We start from the raw sequence: 22,951 nt of genomic DNA, 5'->3' as shown, positions 1-22,951 counted from the left end.
TATACAAATTTCTATAGAAAAAGATGGTCTTAAATTAATAATACCAGTATAAGAATATTAAATTTGGTGTTTTTTGTACGTTATCTCTTCAAGATTGGCTTGCAAAGTCAAACTTGACCAATATTTGCCTTGCTATTAGTAGTATTTATATCAGACTCCTACCCATACACTGAACATGAAGCCACAACTATGGGTTTAGAAGAAACAGAAGAAGATAACACCCGACCCGTATCCATACCACATGAGCTCATATCCGAAATCCTCACACGACTGCCAGTCAAGTCACTGGCCCGTTTCCAATCGGTTTCGACACAATGGGACTCCACCATAACCCACCCATCATTCTGCATATCACACTTGACCCACTCGGCCTCTCGTGCTTCCACCACCCTCATTCTAACCTTCATCAACCGGTTCACCTCCGATCGAAACATTTTTTCTGTTAGCATTCCTCCAAACGGAAACGGGTCGGGTGTAAACCCGACCCGTGTCCTTACCATCCCCGGGTTTGCCCATCCGTTTGTCTCGCAATCACTCAATGGGTTGATATGTTTGAATATGGGATCCATGTGTGTTTGTAATCCTTCCACTCGTAAATTTGTTAAGCTTCCTTGGACGCAAACAGAGGTTGCTGACAAAAGGTGTCTGCAGCCTCAGGTTGCGCCCATACGTCACCGGGCAAACGCATTTGGGTTTGACCCGGTGACAAATGCACATAAAGTGCTGGATACTTGGATTACTTGTCATGACAATGATGAAAATGGAATCATTATAGAGCAGAGGGTATTTACTATCGGGACGGGGTGTGACAAGTGGCGGAGGATCGCAGAGGGCCCATCATATTTCCCGTTCAATGAAAGTGTATGTATAAATGGCAAGATCTACTTCAGGGCTTACCCAAGTATGATCGCTTCAGAAAAGCCTGTTATGGTTGTTTTTGATGTTCATTCCGAAGAATTTCAGTTCATTCAAATGAATGATGATCTCATTTCGGATTCGGAAGACACTGTTTTGATGGAACATGATGGGCATTTAGCCATTGTGGACCATCAAGGCGTAACAAACGGTGAAGTAAACGCTATCCAAATGAGGGTACTAATAGACGAGAAAGATGGCAAATGGGTTAAGAAGTGTGTCAAGATTCCAGAAAAGCATAGTGAGATGAAGGATCGTCAGAGATTCATATTTACCGGGACTACGTTTACAGGAGAGATGATTTTTGCAGAGAGAAAGTTGGTTAATCCTTTCCATGTATTCTTCTATGACATCAAGAAAAATGAAGCTAAGAAGGTGAAGATTTGCGGGCTGACAGAGTTCGACTTTAGTTACAGCAATGTTCTCATGAATGTTACTAGTGTTAATGAGCATGTAGAAAGCATCAAGTCTTTAACTTAGACCGTTTTTGCAGGGTCGAAATCCTGTAGTTCAACTTTTATTGCTAGACGTACAATTTAATATAAGATGGTCACGTTAGAATGGTTCGGAAATAATATCTCAAACGTGTCTAATCTTTCTATTAGTGAAATGTTTGATCTAAAGTTAACTCGTGTCAACGTATACAGCTTATTCTATCATAAAAAAAAATGTGTAACAAGATAGGTTGATAAATCCATGTATGAAAGATAAGCAAATCAGGATAAGATTGAAGATACGATATGCAATAAATGGTCGAAGATATTTAGGCCCCAACAGTACTTTGGCTACGCGGTGGCTTTTCTTTCTTCTTGGAAACTTTCTTCTCCACAGGGGCTCCACCTTCAGCTTCTGTCGCAATTTCAATCCTAGCAAAGATGGGGATCGGTGGAGCCATTACCTGACCACCCTTTAGCCCACCCCATTTTGTATCATTCTGCATTTCCAAAGATTATTGGCACATTAGACGCAACCTTAAAACAATGACACAATGGACCAAATAGGTCTTGGGCAGAGGCTACAGTTCACAAGCCAGAAAACTTGAATCGAAAAAGATAATTTCAGGATCTATGTAGTTTAATAATGGGTCCAACGAGATAAATTCAAAAAGATTAGCTAATATTGGGAGTAGTTATGTCATTATGTGGTTCTTTCATCAAGATAGCACACTGATGAGAGCGGAAGAATACCCATGTAGCAGCATTGAATTGTTCTTCGGTGTAGCCAAGTTGTTGATATATTCTGAGACATAAGCGTGGTGTGACAGGAGACAATGCAACTGCAATAATCCTCATTGCTTCCAATATAAGTACAAGATCCTGCTTCAAGGTCACGTTTGAGAATACAGAATGTGGACGAATATCAAACTTTACCAACTTGTTTTTAACTTAAAAACTAGAACGTATCTTTAAGTAAGTTTATGAAAAAGTATAACACTAACATGAAGCTTAAAGATAATTATTTCTTTAATCAACATATTCGTTGTTGCAGCTGTGTTATCTGATATTTGGTCTATGTCCGTCAGGTCTGAGTCTACTGCTTGTCTGCTTTAAAACATTCAATTATTCAAACCAGAGAAAGCTCTTCCTAAAGGGATTATTAGTACTCACTGATACACTACACAGACAAGGAATAAACAACTTTTAAAAGTGAAGATCCCAAGTTGACCTTTTTGACTACCCCTTGGGGGTTAATTTGATACACATATTTACGTTAGATTGTGCACAAATTACTATATATTTAATTTGCATTATCTTAAGCTTGACTTTTGCATTGTGTATACTATCAGATCTGTACAATATGCAAAAGTCAATGTAAATAATTCAGCTCCTACTTGCAGATTACATATAAATTATATGTTTGATATTGAGAGGTATAATGGTTGAGGAAAGATTGCAATACCTTTGCAGCAGAATCGAAGGATGCGCCTCCTTGTTTAAAGAGAGACCATGGTGCATGTCCATCAATGTATAAGTTACCAGCATTACCGATTTCCAGCACACTTTCACAAGCGGAAGACAGCAACAAGCTTTCGTACTGAACCTTTGACTTTTCAACCTAGACAAATAAAAGAGTTTTATCTCAAGATGGTGAGCCACTTATCTGAAAAGCCTAACATTACCTATACGTTCAAGGTATTAAGTTCATCAAAAAGAATTACTTGTATAATAGTGATTTAGGTTCACAAAAAATCCTAACATTGTCACGGTTGAATGGTTATTTAAATATTTAATTAGTAGATAACCTATGCAATTTCCGGGCAACAATAAAATACTATCAGTATCCTTCTTTATTATCAGTTGACATGAATATTAAAAAATCTACAACATACACAAGACTGTGAAATAATTTTAAGCTGAAGTTATCATCAGCTGGCATGAAATTTAGTATTTTACAAAAACAGCTTAATTTATGTAGGTAGTCCATTACAGTAAAAAGTCAACGATTTTCATTAAGATCCACTAGGTTCCTATGTCGGAAGGTGATGCAAATATTTGGCAAGTAAATGATTCAGATTTCAGACATTTGAATTACCTCTTGAAATTCAGAAGTGGTATTCAGATTCAGACACAAACCTCTAATAAAAAACAAACAGGGCCTAAATAAAAATATTATAATTACACAGAGGTAATGTCCACCCTTTACAAAACTATGTTCATGTAAATTGTAAGTGTGTGACCCCCCACCCCACCCCCCCAACACACACACCCCCAATAAAATAAAATAAAAAATCCATAATTGACGGAATGAACAAAAGCATGCTAGATTCATGTAAAAAGTGTGATTTCTTGAACTAATTATCAATTTTCTCATGCGTCATACCAGCTTTTCTACAGTGTCCTTGAAGACATTTCCTTCGGCTGCAACAGTCGAATCAGCAACCAAAGTTGATTGGCAATTCTTTTTCAAAAGTCCAAGCGTACGATTAAGAAGATTTCCTACATGACATGAAAAATAGTCGAACTTTATGATAGAAACTCATAAGCGAAATGAGTGCGACAGACAGTTTAGGTAACAGGCCGAAACAGGGATTTTTAGCCCTGAGTCGAATGAGTGAGAGATATGGCTGACATGAAACACCTACCGACCAAACTTTTGTACTTCATTATGAATAACTTGTGTGCTAAATTTGGTAATAAACACATGACATTACAAAGGGCATTCTTAATTCATAGCTAAGACGCTTAATATGTACATTTTAGATGACCTTCGACCTAATCTTGATCCAACCATTCATAGAGATATAGGTTCATATTATGTTGAAAACAAAAGAATAGCAACAAAATACCAATGATATTGGCGAGATGTGCATTGACAATGTTAATGAAACGCTCCTCAGAGTAATCTCCATCATTTCCAAATTCAACCTCTCTGAGAAAAAAGTACCTGACAGCATCAGACCCGAATCTGTGCACTAACTCGTTTGGTTCAAGAGTATTCCCAAGTGATTTTCCCATCTTCATACCATCCTAAAATGTTACAAATAAAAAGCATTGCTGCATATAATGAAAGTATGTATATGAGCTTATGTCTTCATTTCATGTTTTAAAACCCATAACTTTGATATATAGAAACTGTAAGTATGCTTGCGAATTATTACTCGTTACTATTAGTATCGCCTTCAACGGTGTTTAACCTCATATAGGGGTGTATGTGTATATAAGTAGATACCAAGTAGGTACCTTTGTCAGAAACCCATGGCCAAAGACAGTTTTAGGAAGGCTTAGTCCAGCCGACATTAACATAGCTGGCCAATAAACTGCGTGAAACCGCAATATATCCTGCACAAACCCATAAAGAGCAAATAGGGATTATTTGGCTGTAAGTAAATGATCTGATACTGCACTTTGCAGTTGTAATTATCATCTTTTAGTGTTTGTATAAAGAGAACTCTTATAAATTATAATTCAAGGGTTTTTTATCAGCTCTAAGTAATTAGTTTTATACATGCAGCCTCAAAACTGATTAAAAATATTACTAACTTATACCTCTTTTTCCCATATTATCATTATCATTGTTAAACAATCAGATTAAAAACTGTAACTATACAAAATGTTGTAGGCTATTTTAATAAAGAAACTCTTGACAATAACTATAAAAAGCACAACTTTTCTAGCTGAAAAAAATAAGATTGACAATTTTGATTTGGATACTAAAATGAATAAAATGTCAGTTCTGGTCATTTTATCCATTAGTTCCTTGAAATCTTGAATAGCCGGAGGCCCAGAGCTATACTTATATAGCATTAGCAGATTATTACAGCTTCTGACAACAAAAGCATATCCGACCATAACCATCAAGACGTTTAAATATAGTGCATTATATGATTGTGATTATTTGCTATCATGAGTAGTTTTAAACAAACAACCAAACACCCCCTATAAGACAGATTTCATATCATGTAATGCCAGATGGCCCTTACAGATACTCATGATGCCATTATGTACATAGCATGTAAATCATATTAAACAAGAAATGGCTGACTATGAAAGCTTATTAATGTGATATAGTGGCAGAAGCAATTTCAAATGGCATCCAACACCAAAATACAAAAAAAAAAAAAAAAAAAAAGACAACATAAACTAAAATCAGTCCAGAATGTTGAACTAACTAGATACTTAATCGTTCCATTACCTTGCCAATCAAGTGCAGCGAAGCAGGCCAGCCTGAAGAAATTGCAGTTTGTAAACTAGGTTGCTCCTGCTCCTCTGATAATGCTGATATATAACTGAATAAAAGACACATATGAGACTGATAATCATGCTTAACACTAAAAAGAGAAAAAGCCCCATACCCCACCCTTGACAGGATTGGGTATCATTGTTGTACTGAAAAGGGATAAGACCTCCATCTGTTCGATGAAAATTGTAGGTTTGACATATCACATGGTTTAAGAAACAGTTTAGTAATCTATCAGAAACCTAAAACACCCTTTAGTACAGAAATAATGCCATCAAATCATTTTCTGATGATTATCGCAAAAATAGATGATGCAGCTTATACATTTCCCACAAAAATGTTGCAAATTTCACGTAACCAGGTGAACGTTTTTACGATGATCCTACGAAAAGCAATAAATTATAAAATAATATCAAAATAACCATGAAAAGATACATATAAGTTGGAAAAATATACTGGAGAAGAGTAGCTTTACCCTAGTAATGCATCAAACCAGACATAAATGGTTTGTTTTGGATCATTAGGAACTCTAATACCCCAATCGACTGAAGCTCGGGAAATTGAAAAATCTCTGAGCCCAGTTTTCATCCAATTTTGAACCTAAATAAGTTTATGTATCAGAAATGCAACATTTTATAAAATGACAGTAACAACAGCCAAGAAAATATTGCCTCACCTCATTTAAACGATACTCTGGTTGAACAAAATGTGGATTGTGCTCTAAAATCTCTTCCAGCCTTTTCTGATACTTTGACAAGGAAAAAAAGTAATTGTCTTCTTTCCTTGCGACACATGGCTTTAAGTGCATTGGACAGCAATTGTTTTCGAGCAACTCTTTTTCATCCTGTAGATTCAATACAGAGCTAAGATATTATAAGATCACATAAATCCTTTTTAATGTATTTACATAAATGTGTGCATGGGTGTATATATAGTACTGGTGCTTACAAAACAGAGATAGTATCCTACAAAGACTAGACAAGGTAGCAACTAGTATCCTACAAAAACTAGAAGTGGTGGCAAAATGGTCTGACTTTCTGAATTAGGATTTACGATGTTATTTATATTAAATTACCTATATATATATAGGGGTGGGTTATTTATAGTACAAGCATTTAAAAAAGTACAAAAAGTACATGTGTACGTTAACTTACATATGCTTGTTCCTTCCATCTCCGACCACCACCACCACCACCATGATCATCTCCGACCACCACCATGATCCTCCGGCGACGACGAACATCTCCGGCAATACTTACACATGTGTAAGTTAACTTTTCGGCGAGAATAAAGTTCATTTTCGGGTGGATACGGTACGGGCCAGAGGCCCTCATCCGTTCTAAGCTGACCGTCAAGGGACGCATATGGGAATCGTATGGATTTGATGGGCGGCGATCCAAGAGATGGTGACGGTTTGCTACGGTACGGGTGAAACCCTTGATGTCGGCGTCGACACCGTGGTTGGGGTGGTCGGAGATGATGGTGGCTAGTGGTGGTTGTCTCGCGAAGGAAAAAACCTAGAAATTTTAAACCCTAAAATGCTAAAAAAGTTGTACTTACACATATGTAAGTCTCACCGGAGATGGTCGCCGGAGGATCATGGTGGTGGTCGGAGATGATCATGGTGGTGGTGGTGGTCGGAGATGGAAAAAGAGGGAGGAAATACCTTGTACTTTTTGTACTTTTTCAATCCCTTGTACTAAAAATAACTTTCCTCTCTCTCTCTATATATATATATAGGGAGATGGGAATATAAGGCTGTTAGGTACCTAAGCTTAGGTGCCGGACACTCACATATAATTTTTTTAAACCATAAAATTCATGGGCGCCCAGGCATCTATTCATTAAACAATAAATAATAAAATATTACTATGTGAGTAGTTCCACACCTAAGCTTAGGTGTCGGACGGCCTTATATTCCCTTTTCCCATATATATATAGGGCTACTTCACGTTGAAGTTTTGAGATTTTGACCAGTTTATTTTGTACCTAAGCGCTGTGGTTTCAAAACATGCCACGAACTGGGTACAAGTATTTCATGATTAAATGGGTCGAAGTTGACACCTCTAAAGAGTAAAAACTGGAATCTATCAGCAAAATGTATTTACCTTGTACTCCTCACAACTGACACAATAGAGTCCTTCATAATCAGCGCGATAAATATCGCCATTGGCTAGAACCTTTGAATAAAATTCTTCCACAAGAGCTTCATGCTTAGAATCGGTTGTGCGAATGAACTTATCATAAGATATATCTAGCTGAAATTCAAACGTAAAACAAAAAAGCATAAGATTATGAATGAGAATCCAATAATATACTTGATAACAGAAAGGTTTGTTTTTATTGAAATATATGATTTACATCTTTCCACAACGCCCTGTAAGACTGTGAAATTCTGTCACAGTGATCTTTTGGGGTGTTGCCACCTGCAGCCGCTGCAGTAGCTATTTTCTCTCCATGCTCATCTGTGCCAGTGATGAATATAACCTTCTTTCCAATAAGCCTCTGACATTAGAAACAAGAATTAGAATACAAACCAAGCCCATCTCATATATTGACAATTATATTATGGAATTTAATTTTCATAATAAAGATAAAGTTAAACACCAAACCTAAATACTTAAAACATTAAAAATTCTGGTATCAATTATCATTTTTAACCGGCCCATATTTGTAATGAGTAATCAGTTCACATCAACAGCAAAACCAAACTAATAATACTACACATCAACCTCTAATAAACCCACCATGGCAATGCTATAATCCGCTTTTCCCCTAGGGGCAAAGCATATGTCTTGACGACTTGGTTCTAAAAAGCCTAGGCGCAAGCCTTGGAGCTTTTTGGTACTCAAGGCGCAGGGTGTACAGAAAGCGCGCGCTTTTGGGCCTTTTTTGTGAACCTAGGCGCCAAAAAGCGCTAAAAAGCGTGAGCTTTTTGTACACAAGAGGATTCTTTTATAGAAATAAGTAATTTTTTTTTCTTACCTCTTCTTTCTCAACAAGATTGATCTCTTCTTTCTTTTTCCTCAACGAGAACAACAATCTTCTGAGAATTTCTTTTCAAATACCAAATTTGATCAAAGCTGGACTTAAACGGGTATGTTACTGATGTTGTTTTGGTATTTTATGTGTCATAAATACTATATAAATAATTTATAAAATTTCTTCATAAGTGTGCACCTTGCGTACGAAAAGCTCGCCGCTTTTGCGCTTAGCGCTTTGCACTTCCGAAATGGACCGTATCGCTTTTGTGCGCTTATTGCTTTTTAAAACCAAGCTTGACGACCACAAAAGTAGACGGATTACACATTACTACTCTCACCAAAACACAATCAACTGCAGAGTTATGATGGGATCCATTACGTTGTATCTTCAAAAAGTATCATACCGTGGTAAGCCAGATGCACTCTATTCATCCCAACATCTTCCCCCGACAATGCGCCTGTGGGATGAGTTTTATAATTTTTTTAACAGCCCCTGAACAGGACCATTCTTTGATACCAATTTATGCACCCAACTTATAACCAAACCATTTCATTCCAATGTCTATAATCAGACTAATGACATTTTGACTTTACAAAATCAATTTTACAAATCCTATATAAATTATAGTAAAATCTAAATAATAACTATGAACAGCTTAAGACCTCAACCTTTTAAGACTAAGTCACACCAACTATAAAGTGACACAATATCTCTTTTTCCCACCCAATAAAAAAGAAACAAAGAACTCTCTTGCTCCTTCTATCTTACTCCATCACCACTGACTGCCATCCACAGTGGCCGGAAACTTTGGCTCTTTCTTTTTTTTTGAAAATTCACATTCAAATTTAACTCTTTCCGAAAAAATACCTAAAATTATGCAATCCACCACTAAATTGCACAAGTACTCACCTTTCCACAACCTCTCTTCAAACAGGTTACTTGGGAGGGGGATCCTTGTTCAGGCTACCCGGGAAAAGTCGAGCTTCTGGCTAACCGTATCCATTTCCTAGACTTTTTACATAGTCTCCCCCCCTCTCTGACACCACATCAATGTTAGACTAACCACATTCATAGTTTATAAGGTAAAACTTGAAAAGCCCTAAACTTTATAGCTTCTTAATTAACTTACATATACAAATAGTACTATACTATGCATCATTCACACACCCTTTCCTCAAAAACTCATAACACATTTCAAAACTATATATATATATGTATAGAAACAAAAGATAACAGCAATAAGGATATATATCTTATCGAGAAACTAAGCTCTAGTTACATGAATTCGTATAAAAATAATCACCTGAAAACGAGCAATAGCATCAGCAGCAATAGTGGAATAGGCACTGCCCATATGCGGAGGGGCATTTACGTAATAAAGAGGGGTTGTGACCACAAATGGATGGTCATCTTCTTCTTTTTTTGTGCTACTACAAGTGCAATATAAAGCTGTAGGTCTTCCTTTTTTTGAAGATAATGAGACCCATTTTGTGGGGGTTTTTATTTGAGGGGTTTTAAGGATTGAAAAAGATGTTGAGGAGAGGAAAGTGGTAAGATTGTTTGTTGAAAGGTGGGAATGAAGAGAGTGTTGTATCATCATCATCCTACTACTACTACTACCTACTACCGCTGCCATGTTTGTAGATACATACAAAAGGCTGTATGTATATAATGACTTTGATGCCTTTCTTTGGGTTATGCCTGGGGATAGGATGATGAAAAGGTTTTTGGGGTGTTTGGCTTATTTCCAAGGGTTTATTGAATCAAGGTTTTTCACCAATAACACACCTCATAAAAAAATATAAAATAAAAAGTAAATATCTTATGTTGTTTTAACTAGATTATTAACCCGCATATTATACGGGTGAACATATATTACTAATGACATTTCGATGTTTTATAATACTATACATGCATAACTATAAATCAAGGATTATGATAAATTAACCTTAAAAAAATTAAAATCAACTCAACAATAAGATGATGACATTTTGAAAATTACACAACATTGAGTTGAGTTAATTAAAACTCACATCTATATAATTTATAATTGGATATGAATCCAACCACCATGAGTCGTTCTTTCTCAGCTTGTGCAAATCAAAACAAAAATGATACAATAAAAAATAGTCCAAAAATAAGGTTGTAGGAATTTAATCAAAGAGTTGAATGTGAGTATGTAGCCTTCATATATATACATATTTTTGTGATTAAATGGAGAAGTATAATTTGAAAAAAAAAAGATATTTCTCAAAAACCACATATGCAAAAAGGATAGAAGAAGAGATTTTTTCATCTTTGAATGGTAATTTACAGACCACGTGACTTTCATATGCATGTCTTTTTTTGCATAAAGTTATATTGTTTTTCAATATGTAAGCACGGAGAAATACTTTGAATGAAACTCATTTGTTCCCGAATAGGATCAAGATCAAAACATGAAGTATTTCCTAAGAATTCTATATCTTCATGTCTTCAATGTCCTTTCTTTACCAAACAAAAAAAATTTTCATTTTCATTTTTTTGCATACCCTTAGTGAAATTCACGTGTCAAAATTTTTATGTTTTAGATTGATTTTTAGGTTAATGAGTTAGGTTGATTTATCATTTTTCATAGATAATGATAATAATAATTCAACCTAAAAATCAATCTAAATATCAACCTAACCATGGAATAATAACATTTGGAAAATTAAAGGATAGAATTAAGGAAAAAACTTAATGGAATCCACATATAAGTATTTATATAACTATTTATGAATTAATAACTCTTTACAAAAGATACTATAATGTTTAAATGTATATTACATTAAAAAAATAAAAAGAGAAATATATAAACTAAGCGAAATAAAAGCATATATGACAAATAAATTCATTAAACACCATCAAAATAATAATGATAATATATGCAAGAATTTTAATATCTGTACTATCCAATAAAATAAATCATCAATTCCTTTCCTTGAACTTTCTACCTTGAAAAAAAAAATCAAAAATAGCTAAACATCTTCATCTAATATATTTATAATATTCTTAATGACATAATTTACAGTATAGATACTCTAACACTTAAAATAATCACAATACCACCTCTAACATCAATTACATTTACATTCACCATCACCACCGCCCCATTACCGTCTTCACCACCATCGTCACCACCACTACCACCTCCGCCATTACTACCCCACAACCGCCACATTCATTTATAATATTTTAAAAAAATTATTATTAATTTTGAGAAATTAGCATAGACAGGTGTTTAATATGAAGCATTTTCTTTCTATTAATTTCTTAGATCTAATATAAATTTTGAATAAGAATTATAAAAGATATTTACAAATCTGTTTTTAAGTTACTTTCTTATAACTATAAATATAGTTATGCAAATTATCATTATAGGATAGTAATATTAATGGAATATAGTAATACATAATATATGGTTAAAACCAACAATAATAAATATGAGGGAAAAGACTATAAAAATATCATGTGTTATGAAAATCAAAGATATATAGATCGATAATACATAGAGTTTTATCAAGAATATCTTTAATAAAATAATTTATAACATTTAAGGTTAGATAAATAAATAAAAAGGCATAAGCTAAAATCATATAAAAATTAACAACCTTAAAAGTATTAATAAATAAATATTAAAAGTTATTTAAAATGTTTAGTAAAATTTTGAAACATTTATCGATCAATAAACTGAAAAAAGATTATATAATTTTTAGGATGAGATGTGGCATCAAACTTGTCTTTTTATGATTTATATTAAGTTAATTAACATGACTCTAAATTTTATAAAGTTTATATCAAACTATAAATTTTAGATTACATATTAATATTATTATTATTATTTTATTATTATTATTATTAACGACAAAATAATACATTGCGGTTTTTTTAAAACAAAAATTACTAATATATTATTTTTATTATATTTTAAAATTATTCTTGCCAATATGTTTATCTTTAGTTAACAAAACTTAATAATGAATTATCTAATTAATTTAATTTATTGTTTAATTTAATTACAAAAGTTAATTGGTAACTATATTCTATATCTACCAAAAACTCTAGCTACATTTCTAAATTTATAACATATAAAATACTTATAATGATAATGTTAAAAGTATATCTAAACGTAAAACTTTGATGTCAATATTAATTCATAATTGTTGGAAGATATTAATTTGATACAAGTAGTTTATTAGCTGTGTTTTTGTATAACATGAATTACTTAAGTGTGTAACATTTAGCAATTTAATATTTAGTAATTTAGGGAATAGATTTAAAAAAAGTTGATGATGTAAGCAAAGTAATCCAAGGGTTAGAATTCAAACTTGCTTCTCATCTAGGGTTATACTTTTTTAAAATTGAATTTAGGATGTTGTTTTATTATTATTGGGAGATGGACCCTTATTCATCTCTAATGATATCAAGTTATTAAATATTTTTTTTCAATATCCTTATTATCAATATATTATATTTAATTAAAAGTGTTAGTTGAAATTATAAACAAGTATTTAATTCAAAGTGAGTGTGAGTGTAAAAAAAAAATCTTTGATCAAATAGCTTGAAAAACATCAAACTTTTGAAAAAAAAAAGCTATTGTCTTCAATGGTATAAAGCTATTTAAAAATTTTTCTTTCACAAAAAACTTTTCATCAACCTACTATTGGAGTTGCTCTTAAAAAGTCACTCAAATAAATCCTAATTTAAACCCACAAATGAGATCTTAAAAAAAAAAAAAACAAAAAAACTCACCTATAAGTGAAAAAATTAAATACAAATGGTCACCGTTTAAGATATTCTTTACCACTGGACAATTTGGAGATGGTTATCTAGGGACTTTATTAATTTGCTTTTGTTGAACTACTATTTTAACTTTACGGGGTGAATATTAGGCGGCATATTTATTATATTGTTAAAATGAAAATTTTTTGTATAATTATTTTATATTGTTGTTTGTTAACTCCAATATAAATTAAATCGTATGGATTATATTTTTTTTATTAAATATTATAAATAAAACCTTTTTTTCTTATAATTCTAGTATTACATTTACAGTACTTCTATTTATACAAAGTATTATAATCAAAGCTCTTTTTTATAAGTAATGTGAGTTATCTCACATTTTAATATGACATAAGCAAATGTCAATTTAATAAAATTGAGCGATTTGATTGGTTAACAAGTCATTAATTCAACTGTATTAAATGAATATTAAATAAAAAGAATAACTTTAGATTTCAGGAAATTCAAGTGGATCAAAAAGTAAGTATAAAAGATTTTATTAGGTTGATTGATTCTATGTATATTTACTTGTCAAATTCATATTAGTTTTTAGTATATAGGTAATTAATTCATTGTGTTGTTCATAATAATAAGGCAATACTATTATTTTTTTAAGGTAATAGTTTTCATTAAAAAATAGGTCATGAATAAAATAAGTAATTTTAAATTCTAAGTGAGGTACAATCAATAAAAGACAGGTGCCTGAAGAGATAATAACAAGAAGTGGCTGTAGTTTAGTGGTAAGAATTCCACGTTGTGGCCGTGGAGACCTGGGCTCGAATCCCAGCAGCCACACTTTAACTTTTTTATTTTATAAATTTTTTTTTTCTCCTTATTTCTTTTCAAAGCAATAAATAGTGTTTTATTCCACAAAAACCTTTTTCTTCATCATCATCATCTTCTTCTTCATTTGTTTGACCTAGTATTTCACCACTGAAAAAGGTATGTCTGTTTTGACAATTTCATATTATTTATTTTATTTTTTAACAACAAAAACAACATAAGTTAAGGTTTTGTATGTATGTAGATCTAAAATAACCTAAACTTACTATATACTGTATAGGAATATATATATATATATACTGTTGATATGAAAGACTAAACCTCTGGTGATTATTATGTTTTCTTGATTGGTTTTTGATTTTCTATCCAAGTCGTAAGCCAATTAGGTGTTGATTTTGGTTTTGATGAGAATTTTGTGATTTCCTTATTCGCATTCGTTGTTTGTATATCCACCCTTGTCGATTTACTTTGCATTTACCATAAGACGATTACTGGGACCCTGGTATTCATGGCAAGCTCAACCTAATTTAGTGGTTAAGACGTATTGTGCACTAATTTAGTGGTGAAATACAGACATTTTTTAATTGTCAAAACAGACATACCTTTTTTATCAATCAAGATTTCATCTTTTTTTTTTATCAAAACAGTTTTTCACCACAGTTCAGAAGAAATACATTTTTTATCAATCAAGATTTCATCTTTTTTAGAAAACCAGAAGTAACTGGATCCACATCCCTTTTTGAAAACCATATATATTACTTCAAATTTGGTTTTCCATTTTCAAGCAATCTTCATTAACAATACAGCTGCCAGTGCAATCTTGATACCAGTCTTATCAACTGTATTTGGATCTGGATCAATTTTTTGAATATATTTCTTACTTGTTGGCAAGTATATGTTTCTGCTGGTTGATTCCAAGGCTCCCATCAGCCTGTTCCTAGTCCAACTTGGAGGCGATAAATTGTGTTCACCTCAAGACTAAAGACACTGGGCAGGGATTTGAATCCCTGGCCTTTGGTTTAGTGCTGCGTGTCCCCAACCACTTTGCCTGTTCTTTGATTAGGCATAGAATGGGGAATAAGTCCCCCAAAAAGTGTCTACTATAAGCTTTTTGAAACTCCTTATTGATTAGTATGTAGTTCGCAGTTTGTCTCCATCTTACTCGAAAAGTCGGAATGCGTTTTGGTTACCATTACGTTAATTGGGTGTGCTCTACGGTTCTCATAACTTTCCAGGAGTGAGTCTATAAGTTGGTTACAGAATCAGCTAATTTCCAGCATGAAATAGAATAATATATTTGGCATCAAGTTAGTGACTTACGGAATATATTGTAGACCATTGCATATGTTGATCTTATGATGCATAGGGTCAGTGCCTTTCTAGCACTAAACACCACTAGTCAAATATGTCTCACTCTCTACTTAGAAATATGTTTGTAACCCTGCCAAGCGAAACTGGGAAGAGAGTCTTAAATTATACATTGGCTGATTGCGATCTTCCTACTTCATTGCTTAGTACAATGGTCTTGATCTAGTAGTTAGTTGGTTGCTTTGTAACCTTTTGTAACGTGTAGATTGTTGTAGACACTCTATGTATTGGTCCGAAGCAAGCACAAGTGCACAACTGGTATGTGTACTTGTAAAGTTGTATAGTTGACCTGGTAGTTCGCCAAGTCTCCTGAACTTCATATGATCTATACAGTTTTACAAGGGTAAAACCCTTGTCTAAAGACTTATATGAAGTTGACATTATATATAGTGTCTATCTATCTATCTATCATTCTGTATTTTGCTTCAAGCTCGGTATGAAACAAATTAAGGTCAAATTTTTGGCTGAAGTAGAGGTTCAAGTTGTACTATTTGACATTGAATATACAAATAGGTTTTCATTGAGGCTTGATATCAGCTTCCAGGCCACGGGGCTACAATGTCCCAGCTGGGAGTTGGGTATGTGCATATGGTTCGTGTCTTGAATTTAACCCTCTAAATATATGGTTCGTGTCTTGAATTGAACCCTCTAAATAGTCATCACTAACCAAGTATTGTCCTGCAGATGATTACTGACGGAGATTTGGGATTCATTGCCAACTTCTTGGGGATATTCATATTCGCGCTTGTCATAGCATATCACTACGTGCTGGCTGACCCTAAGTATGAAGGAAATTAAACATGAAAGCTCTATGTTGCGTCGGGCTCGTCAAATGTAGTTGTAGACACATATACACCCCTATAATTTGATGATGATTTTAAATTTTATATGCACTTGTTAAAGTGCAAATTTTACATTAAAGTGTAGCCAGTTTTGTTTTCTGGCTTGGTTATATTGTTAGTCACTATTGTCTTAAAACAGCATGATTGATGGATTGAGAACATGAAATTGAGCTAAGTGGCAGGTATCTAAGAGTGGTTGACTTGTTGAGACATAAGCTTATCAACTTCTCATACAGTCGTTTTAGTTATATTACTACAAACCTAAAAATGTTTACAAATTGACTGTTTGGCAAAAATGTTGACGCAAAATGGGTATTGATTCTCTTTTAAGTCCTTCCCATGACTCAAGTCATTAGTCGGGACATATATATATATATATATAGCTCATGTCTAGCCCAAAAGTTTGGCTAATTAAGCCAAAGTCTGAAACTTTAAGGTGCCATTAAGGCATCAATTAATTGTCTATCGATTAGTATACTTAATGTCACTAGTATACTTAATGTCACGGTGCCCCATTGTCATTAACCCAATCTATCAATATATTAAAACATGATTGACATGTTCTTTGAAACGATATGTGGTGGAATACTTGATCGACACATGTCCTTTTAATTTATTTATTTTGTTAAATTAATTTTTTTAGTTATATATAAATTCAATTCTCTTATTAGATTTAGAATTAAGAGAAAATTTCATTACATTACCTTGTGTTTTGTCATTTTATCAATTTTTACCCCCGTACTTTTTTTTGTTATTGCATCACCCTGTAGTGACTTTTTGCTTCATTAGGCACCCCTCACTCTAACGAACGTTAGTGACACTCCGTTAAGCCCCTCATGTGCATTGCACATGAGGACATTTTCGTACTTTAATCATTTATCTTCTTCTTCTCCTTCCTCGCACATGAGGACATTTTCATACTTTTATCATTTATCTTCTTCTTCTCCTTCCTCTATCCTCAACCTACCCATCTTCTTCCTCATTTGTTTTTCTTTTCATAATCTACTCATAATCATATTCTCAACGAAAACCCATCAACTTAATATTATGAAAACAAATCATTACAATTTTTACAAATTAAACAAGCCATTAAACAAAATCTCTAAAAAATGAAATCCTTTTTGACACAATTTTTTTTTCATCCAGATAAGATTTCAACAAAACTAATAACAATAACAATAATAATAATAATAAAAATAAAGGATGAAAAATTACGAAAGCAATCACTTCCCTTTTGTTCTGTGTACGTGTGTCATTCATTCATTCATATAGATCCATTTCCTCCCATTTTTTAAAACCCAAATTCCTCATATTACTATTACTACTTTTATATCTTAATAATAATAATAATAAATAATAACAATATTCTCATAAGAAATGAACGCGAGAATGCACAGATCGATGCAAGTAAAAACCGAAGAAGCAACATATATCTGGTTCGATTTCCATATATATATATATATATATATATATATATATATATATATATATATATATATATATATACACGAGAGCAAGTACCCGCGCGTTGCGCCGGTGAGATGGTGAGAGTGATAGGTCATAGAAGGTGATATGTCATAGAGTGTCATAGCCAAATGTCTTAGCGGCTCCGCCCTCGGATTTAAAAATTTGTCGAAAGTATATCGAATGACATCTCTAATGAAAGAGCATGAAATTCTAAGAACACCCATATAATTTTTATAATTTATCGATGTACGGTTTTTGAGATAAAAGATTTTGAATGAATTAGATGAATAAAATGATTTATGGAGGAGAAAGAAAGTTGTAGGCATTAATGTATTGTACATTATGTATTATGATGTGTAAATTGTTGAATTTGAAAGTTGAAAGTTGAAACCCTTTTTGCTTTATAATATACGAGAGCAAGTACCCGCGCGTTGCGGCGGTGAGATGATGGGGGTGATAGCCAGGTCAGAGAGTGTGATAGTCAAATGCCTACGGCCTCCGCCTTCCGCCCTCGGATTTAAAAATTCGTCGAAAGCATATCGAATGACATCTCTAATGAAAGAGCATGAAATTTTAAGAACACCCATACAATTTTTATAATTTATCGACGTATGATTTTTGAGATAAAAGATTTTGAATGAATTGGAGGAATAAATGTTTTATGGAGGAGAGAGAAAAAAGATGATTGGTTGAGATTTGAGGAGAGAGAAAGGGTATTATGGTTATTTTAGATAAATATAGAATAGATGAGAGGGGTATTTTGGGGATGTACTTAAAATCAATATTGAAAATTTCAACTCAATGTTGAAAATCTGGAAGGAATCTGCTTTATAGTATAGTATAGATTATGATTCAATTTGATTTCGGTAAAACACACACACACACACACACACATATATATACATATGTATACATCGACGGGTATGGATTTTTCCAAGGTGGGTTCGGCTCTAATGGTGGTGGGTGACATCCCTGGTGTTATTTCGACATAGGGTGGAGGCGGCAGTTGGTGGTTGCGGCAGTAGAATAGAAAGAGGGAGAGGTGTGTTGCTGTGGTGGTGTTTGGAGGCGGTGGAGGGTTGTCACGGTAGTGGCAGGCGGCGGTAGTTGTGATGGTCCTTTGGGCTTGAAGCTAAACATAAGAGGATTAAAAGAAATAGAGAGATTTGATGTGATTTAGACCAAAGATCTGGATTCATTTACTAGTTTGGAAATTTAATTTTTGTGAATGATAGATAGAGATATAGATGTATGTCTTTTTTTTGTTGTATGAATTATACATATTGAAGAAAAAAGTAGGTAAAGGGGAGGAAGACGAAAGTGGGTGGCAATAGACGTAAATACCCTCACGTGATATGCACATGAGGGGGGTAACAGAGAGATACAAACGGCGTGTGGACGGAGGGTGATGTAATGATACAAAAAGTTACCATAGGGTGATGTAATAATAAAAAAATAGCACAGGGGCGAAAATTGATAAAATGACAAACCACAAGGTAATCTAATGAAATTTTCTCTAGAATTAAACTTTAACTCTTGTCTTATTAATACAAAAGACATTATAACTTTATTTGATTTATTGTTTCTCATTAATAAATTTTCTATTTTTCTTTCTCAAATCTTCAACTCCTATTACTTATATTATTAACATGAAGACTTCAAAAATTTGAGTTTACGATCTGAATTCACAAGATTATTTGTCATCATCCACTATGCTTACAAGTTTCAATTTTGATGCGGTTCTAAAAACTTAAGGTAAATCCAAAACTCTAGCTAAACATATATTATATGGGATTTGCTATTGGGTGCTCCGGGGGCATTGTCTAATAACTTCCATATATATAGAGTTGTAGTATTAAATGAAATTAATGAAATTTAGTATACCAGATTTACCCTTGATTAGATATTATAGCCATAACTTCCGTCCACTTATATGTGTGGATCCTTTTGATATCAATATTAACTAAACAAAATGGGATACAGATTCTCTAAAGTTGCTTCAACTTTATAGGTAAAATTGAAGCAACTTGAACCATTGGATTAAAATCAATGATCAAGATTCAAACTTCAATTTTTAATCTCAACCATTGATTTTAATCAAATGGTTTAAGTTGCTTCAACTTTACCTATAAAGTGGAAACAACTTTAGAGAATCCTTTTCCAACAAATGAACAAAATGGAGACCTTAAAATAGAATATTATTTTTATTTGGTTTGATCGAATATTTATTCTTATTGATTTGTGATTATCTTCTAGCAAATATATTTTGTTTACTCTTTAAAATTAAATTTCTATTTAAGTTGAGTATTTTTTATAATAGATGTAAGAATTATTTAATATTTAATTTTGATGATTTTATAGACTAATTATATCTTTTTTTTCCAACCGAATCATTTTTTGTTTGTTTGTAAAAAAATTGTGTATACATGTATCATAGGAGCTTCAAAAGTACAGGTGTTTATGGTTATGTGTTGTTCGTTTGTTTGCAAAATATGAGTGATAATGTGTGTTTGTTTATAATTTGTTTGTTCTAAATGAGTTATCTTTTAAACATACATAATCGTTTGTTTGTTTGTTGTTCTTTTTTTTTGTTTCATGTTTAACTTACAAAAGTAAAAAAAGTAAAAAGTTATTTACATAACATAATATAAGGCATTGTTGTTGGTTAATTAACCGGGGAAAATTAAACAATACAAAATAACCATTAACATGTATGTAATGAGCTAATAAAAAGAGGGCAAATTCGGTACACAAAATTACGTTAATTTCATTTAATACTACAACTCTATATATATGGAAGCTATAATGCCCTAGGGCAATCTAATAGCAAATCCCATATTATATTTATCATTACTGTTTATTATAATTTAGCTTCACTCATCGATTTACTTTAACCACAATTATATCATACTCACGAATCATGTATGAGACATATTCGAATTTCTTTATGATACAATCTATATAGCTACCGTACATCATACGGGTATTAAGACTAATTTAATACAAAAACGGAACCGACACCAAAACCCTATTAATTTACTTATATATAGATAGATATAGGGGTCTTTATTAAAGGTAATTTAGTACTTTTGCATCTAACAATTTCTTAACACTTTCCAAAAATAAGGGGTTGAGAATTATTATAAATGTGTATAGATATAAGATAGACATAGATAAAGATGGATGATCGATCGTGTGGCTGTGTCTACTTACAACAACAACAACAATTGTACCCAATCCCTGAAAGGGGTATGGGGGAGGTGAGCTGTAGACAGTCTTACCTCTACCCAAAAGGTAGTGAGACTGCTTCCATAAGGACCTCCGGCCAAGAAGATGTAAAAGCTGAAGAGGTTGGAGTGTTTTTACCTGTCTGTCGAGGATATGATAAGACGATATACCTGTCAGCTGAGTCCGTTGGCTGTGTCTACTTACAAACCCCAAATTCATCAAAACCCATGGAAAAACCCTGAACCGTAATCACCACATCTTCGCCGAAGAGGAAGATGGATTGTTGTATTCACACCCGTTTGACGATCATGACCCTATAGTAATATTAAACCCATCTAATGAATTACCCATCCGATTATTCGAGGATTTCAGAGGTCTCTCAAAGGCAGGACACTAATAAATATTTCGACACATTGGTGCTTTTAAACCCAACTACTAGTGCAATTGCCGCAACCTGTAAGTTATGATCCTCATCGCGAGTGTGTATACATTACGCATGGAGTTGGATATGATTCAGTTACGGATGACTTAATTACTTTGATATGGAACGTGTAAGTTACTCGTATAAAATGCGTTTGTCTATTTATAGCCTTAGAAGTAATACTTGGAGGCATCATCCCGGCCATCACAGATAGTCCTGATTACGACTGTATGGATTCGCCTCCAGCTGTTTACGCTCACGGGTTTATTCATTGGAATAAGAACTAACGGTCTTAGTGTGTTGTTGCTTTTAGCTTAGTAGATGAGTGTTTTAGTGAAGTCCCATCACCCGATTTATGCAATGATACAAATATCATGTATCAAGAGCCTCCCCGACTTGTTCTCTTTGATGGAAAACTTGCCGTTTATAAGAATCCCGATCCCAGATGGATTGAGCTTTGGTTGATGAATGAGTATGGTGTTAAAGAATCTTGGAATAAGATTCCACTTGATATATTTGATTATGATTTTCGCATGCCGGGAGCAATGATTTTTTTATGACAATGGCAAAATTCGGGTGGCTAGCGAAGAGAAAGCTCAAATGTTAATATATGATCCTGAGAAACTATTTTTATGTCGAAATGTTTTTTGTTTGGAGTCACGTGTTTCGACCTTTTGGTAGCTACGTTGAAAGTCGATGGAGAACAAATCGTTGATAGTTTAACCGAAAGACAACATGTAGGCTCAAACGTTTGTGAAACGCAAGCTTAGGAAAGGGCAAAGTGAAAAATAAAAAAAAGGTCAAAAAGTTCCTCGTATTACAGGCACCTTCACTTTTTGTTTTCTTCTATTGGTAAACGTTATTTGAGGCCTTGGGCAATGTCTAGTTTCAGTTATATTTTCTAGATATATATATGGAACTTTTATTCTTTTTTTTTTGTGTGTGAATTTTGGTGCTTTTGTTTGTGCTGCTCTTGATTTTAATTTTTATTTTTGCTGTACATTTCTTTTAAGTTTCATGGAGTTTTGATGAACCCATTACACATGAAAGATAAGGACCTGCTCATTTGGTATTGTATGCACCCTTAGCCCAGTTAGTTTCTAGGACAGTTGCAATGTGTGAGAAGCTTTTAAGAAAGGCATTGCAATGGTAAAAGAAGAATGAAGCATGCAGTATATGCATTCATCGTAAGCTAATAGATACAAAACGCATTGTATTTTTTAGTTACAAAATATGTAGTTTTCCATGACATATTTATGTAGTTGCACATGGATTACAAAAAAGGCGTCAAAAGTTAGAGCTTCTCCTGGCTGTTTAAGTGGCCGTTCATTGCTGCTCTTTGTTGATGGCACCGAGGTCGTCGGTGTGTAACCTGTTTTAAGAAATGATATTAGGGTGTATTGTGCAGTTAAAGCTAAGGTTAATTTTAAAAGTTTGACTGTAGTTAAGAAAGATAGAAATC

General features: G+C 33.2%; 3 protein-coding genes, 1 long non-coding RNA gene and 1 other non-coding gene across 5 annotated transcripts; 4 read left to right on the top strand and 1 right to left on the bottom strand.

Annotated features, from left to right (window-relative positions):
* The first annotated feature begins 161 nt into the window (after positions 1-161).
* On the top strand, positions 162-1,519 carry LOC122590278 (F-box protein At1g30790-like). Its single transcript, XM_043762607.1, has one exon. It carries the CDS (start codon positions 190-192, stop codon positions 1,393-1,395), a length of 1,206 nt encoding a protein of 401 aa, XP_043618542.1. The 5' UTR covers positions 162-189; the 3' UTR covers positions 1,396-1,519.
* LOC122590277 (methionine--tRNA ligase, chloroplastic/mitochondrial) lies at positions 1,488-10,313 on the bottom strand. Its single transcript, XM_043762606.1, has 12 exons — positions 9,881-10,313; positions 7,954-8,097; positions 7,701-7,850; positions 6,269-6,436; positions 6,068-6,192; positions 5,548-5,641; positions 4,596-4,694; positions 4,202-4,382; positions 3,736-3,851; positions 2,815-2,970; positions 2,103-2,231; positions 1,488-1,849 (listed from the first exon to the last, which is right to left on the bottom strand). The coding sequence occupies exons 1-12, from the start codon at positions 10,211-10,213 to the stop codon at positions 1,679-1,681; spliced, it is 1,866 nt and encodes a 621-aa protein (XP_043618541.1). The 5' UTR covers positions 10,214-10,313; the 3' UTR covers positions 1,488-1,678.
* Positions 2,915-4,069, top strand: LOC122590279. Its single transcript, XR_006322435.1, has 2 exons — positions 2,915-3,002; positions 3,739-4,069. It is a non-coding gene; the product is annotated as an uncharacterized LOC122590279 (long non-coding RNA).
* Positions 10,314-14,103: 3,790 nt separating the features above from the next.
* On the top strand, positions 14,104-14,175 carry TRNAH-GUG. Its single transcript has one exon. It is a non-coding gene; the product is annotated as a tRNA-His (tRNA).
* A 39-nt stretch (positions 14,176-14,214) lies between these two features.
* On the top strand, positions 14,215-16,483 carry LOC122589330 (dolichyl-diphosphooligosaccharide--protein glycosyltransferase subunit 4A-like). The gene is made up of 2 exons (XM_043761618.1): positions 14,215-14,322; positions 16,216-16,483. Exon 2 carries the CDS (start codon positions 16,216-16,218, stop codon positions 16,327-16,329), a length of 114 nt encoding a protein of 37 aa, XP_043617553.1. The 5' UTR covers positions 14,215-14,322; the 3' UTR covers positions 16,330-16,483.
* Positions 16,484-22,951: the final 6,468 nt, after the last annotated feature.

Source organism: Erigeron canadensis, chromosome 2, assembly GCF_010389155.1.
Source record: "Erigeron canadensis isolate Cc75 chromosome 2, C_canadensis_v1, whole genome shotgun sequence".
NCBI lineage: Eukaryota > Viridiplantae > Streptophyta > Magnoliopsida > Asterales > Asteraceae > Erigeron > Erigeron canadensis.
The sequence above is the reverse complement of the archived record's forward strand: the minus strand, read 5'-3'. Positions and strand labels throughout refer to the sequence as shown.

Bases quoted from the DNA above. Each gene is read 5' to 3' on its own strand.
- LOC122590278 (XM_043762607.1), top strand. From the start codon at position 190: ATGGGTTTAGAAGAAACAGAAGAAGATAACACCCGACCCGTATCCATA.
- LOC122590277 (XM_043762606.1), bottom strand. From the start codon at position 10,213: ATGGCAGCGGTAGTAGGTAGTAGTAGTAGTAGGATGATGATGATACAA. The intron at 8,098-9,880 runs GTGATTATTTTT...TTCTAATGTCAG, and splicing joins ATGCTATTGCTCGTTTTCAG to AGGCTTATTGGAAAGAAGGT. The intron at 2,232-2,814 runs GTATTGCAATCT...ACCTTGAAGCAG, and splicing joins CCTTCGATTCTGCTGCAAAG to GATCTTGTACTTATATTGGA.
- LOC122589330 (XM_043761618.1), top strand. From the start codon at position 16,216: ATGATTACTGACGGAGATTTGGGATTCATTGCCAACTTCTTGGGGATA.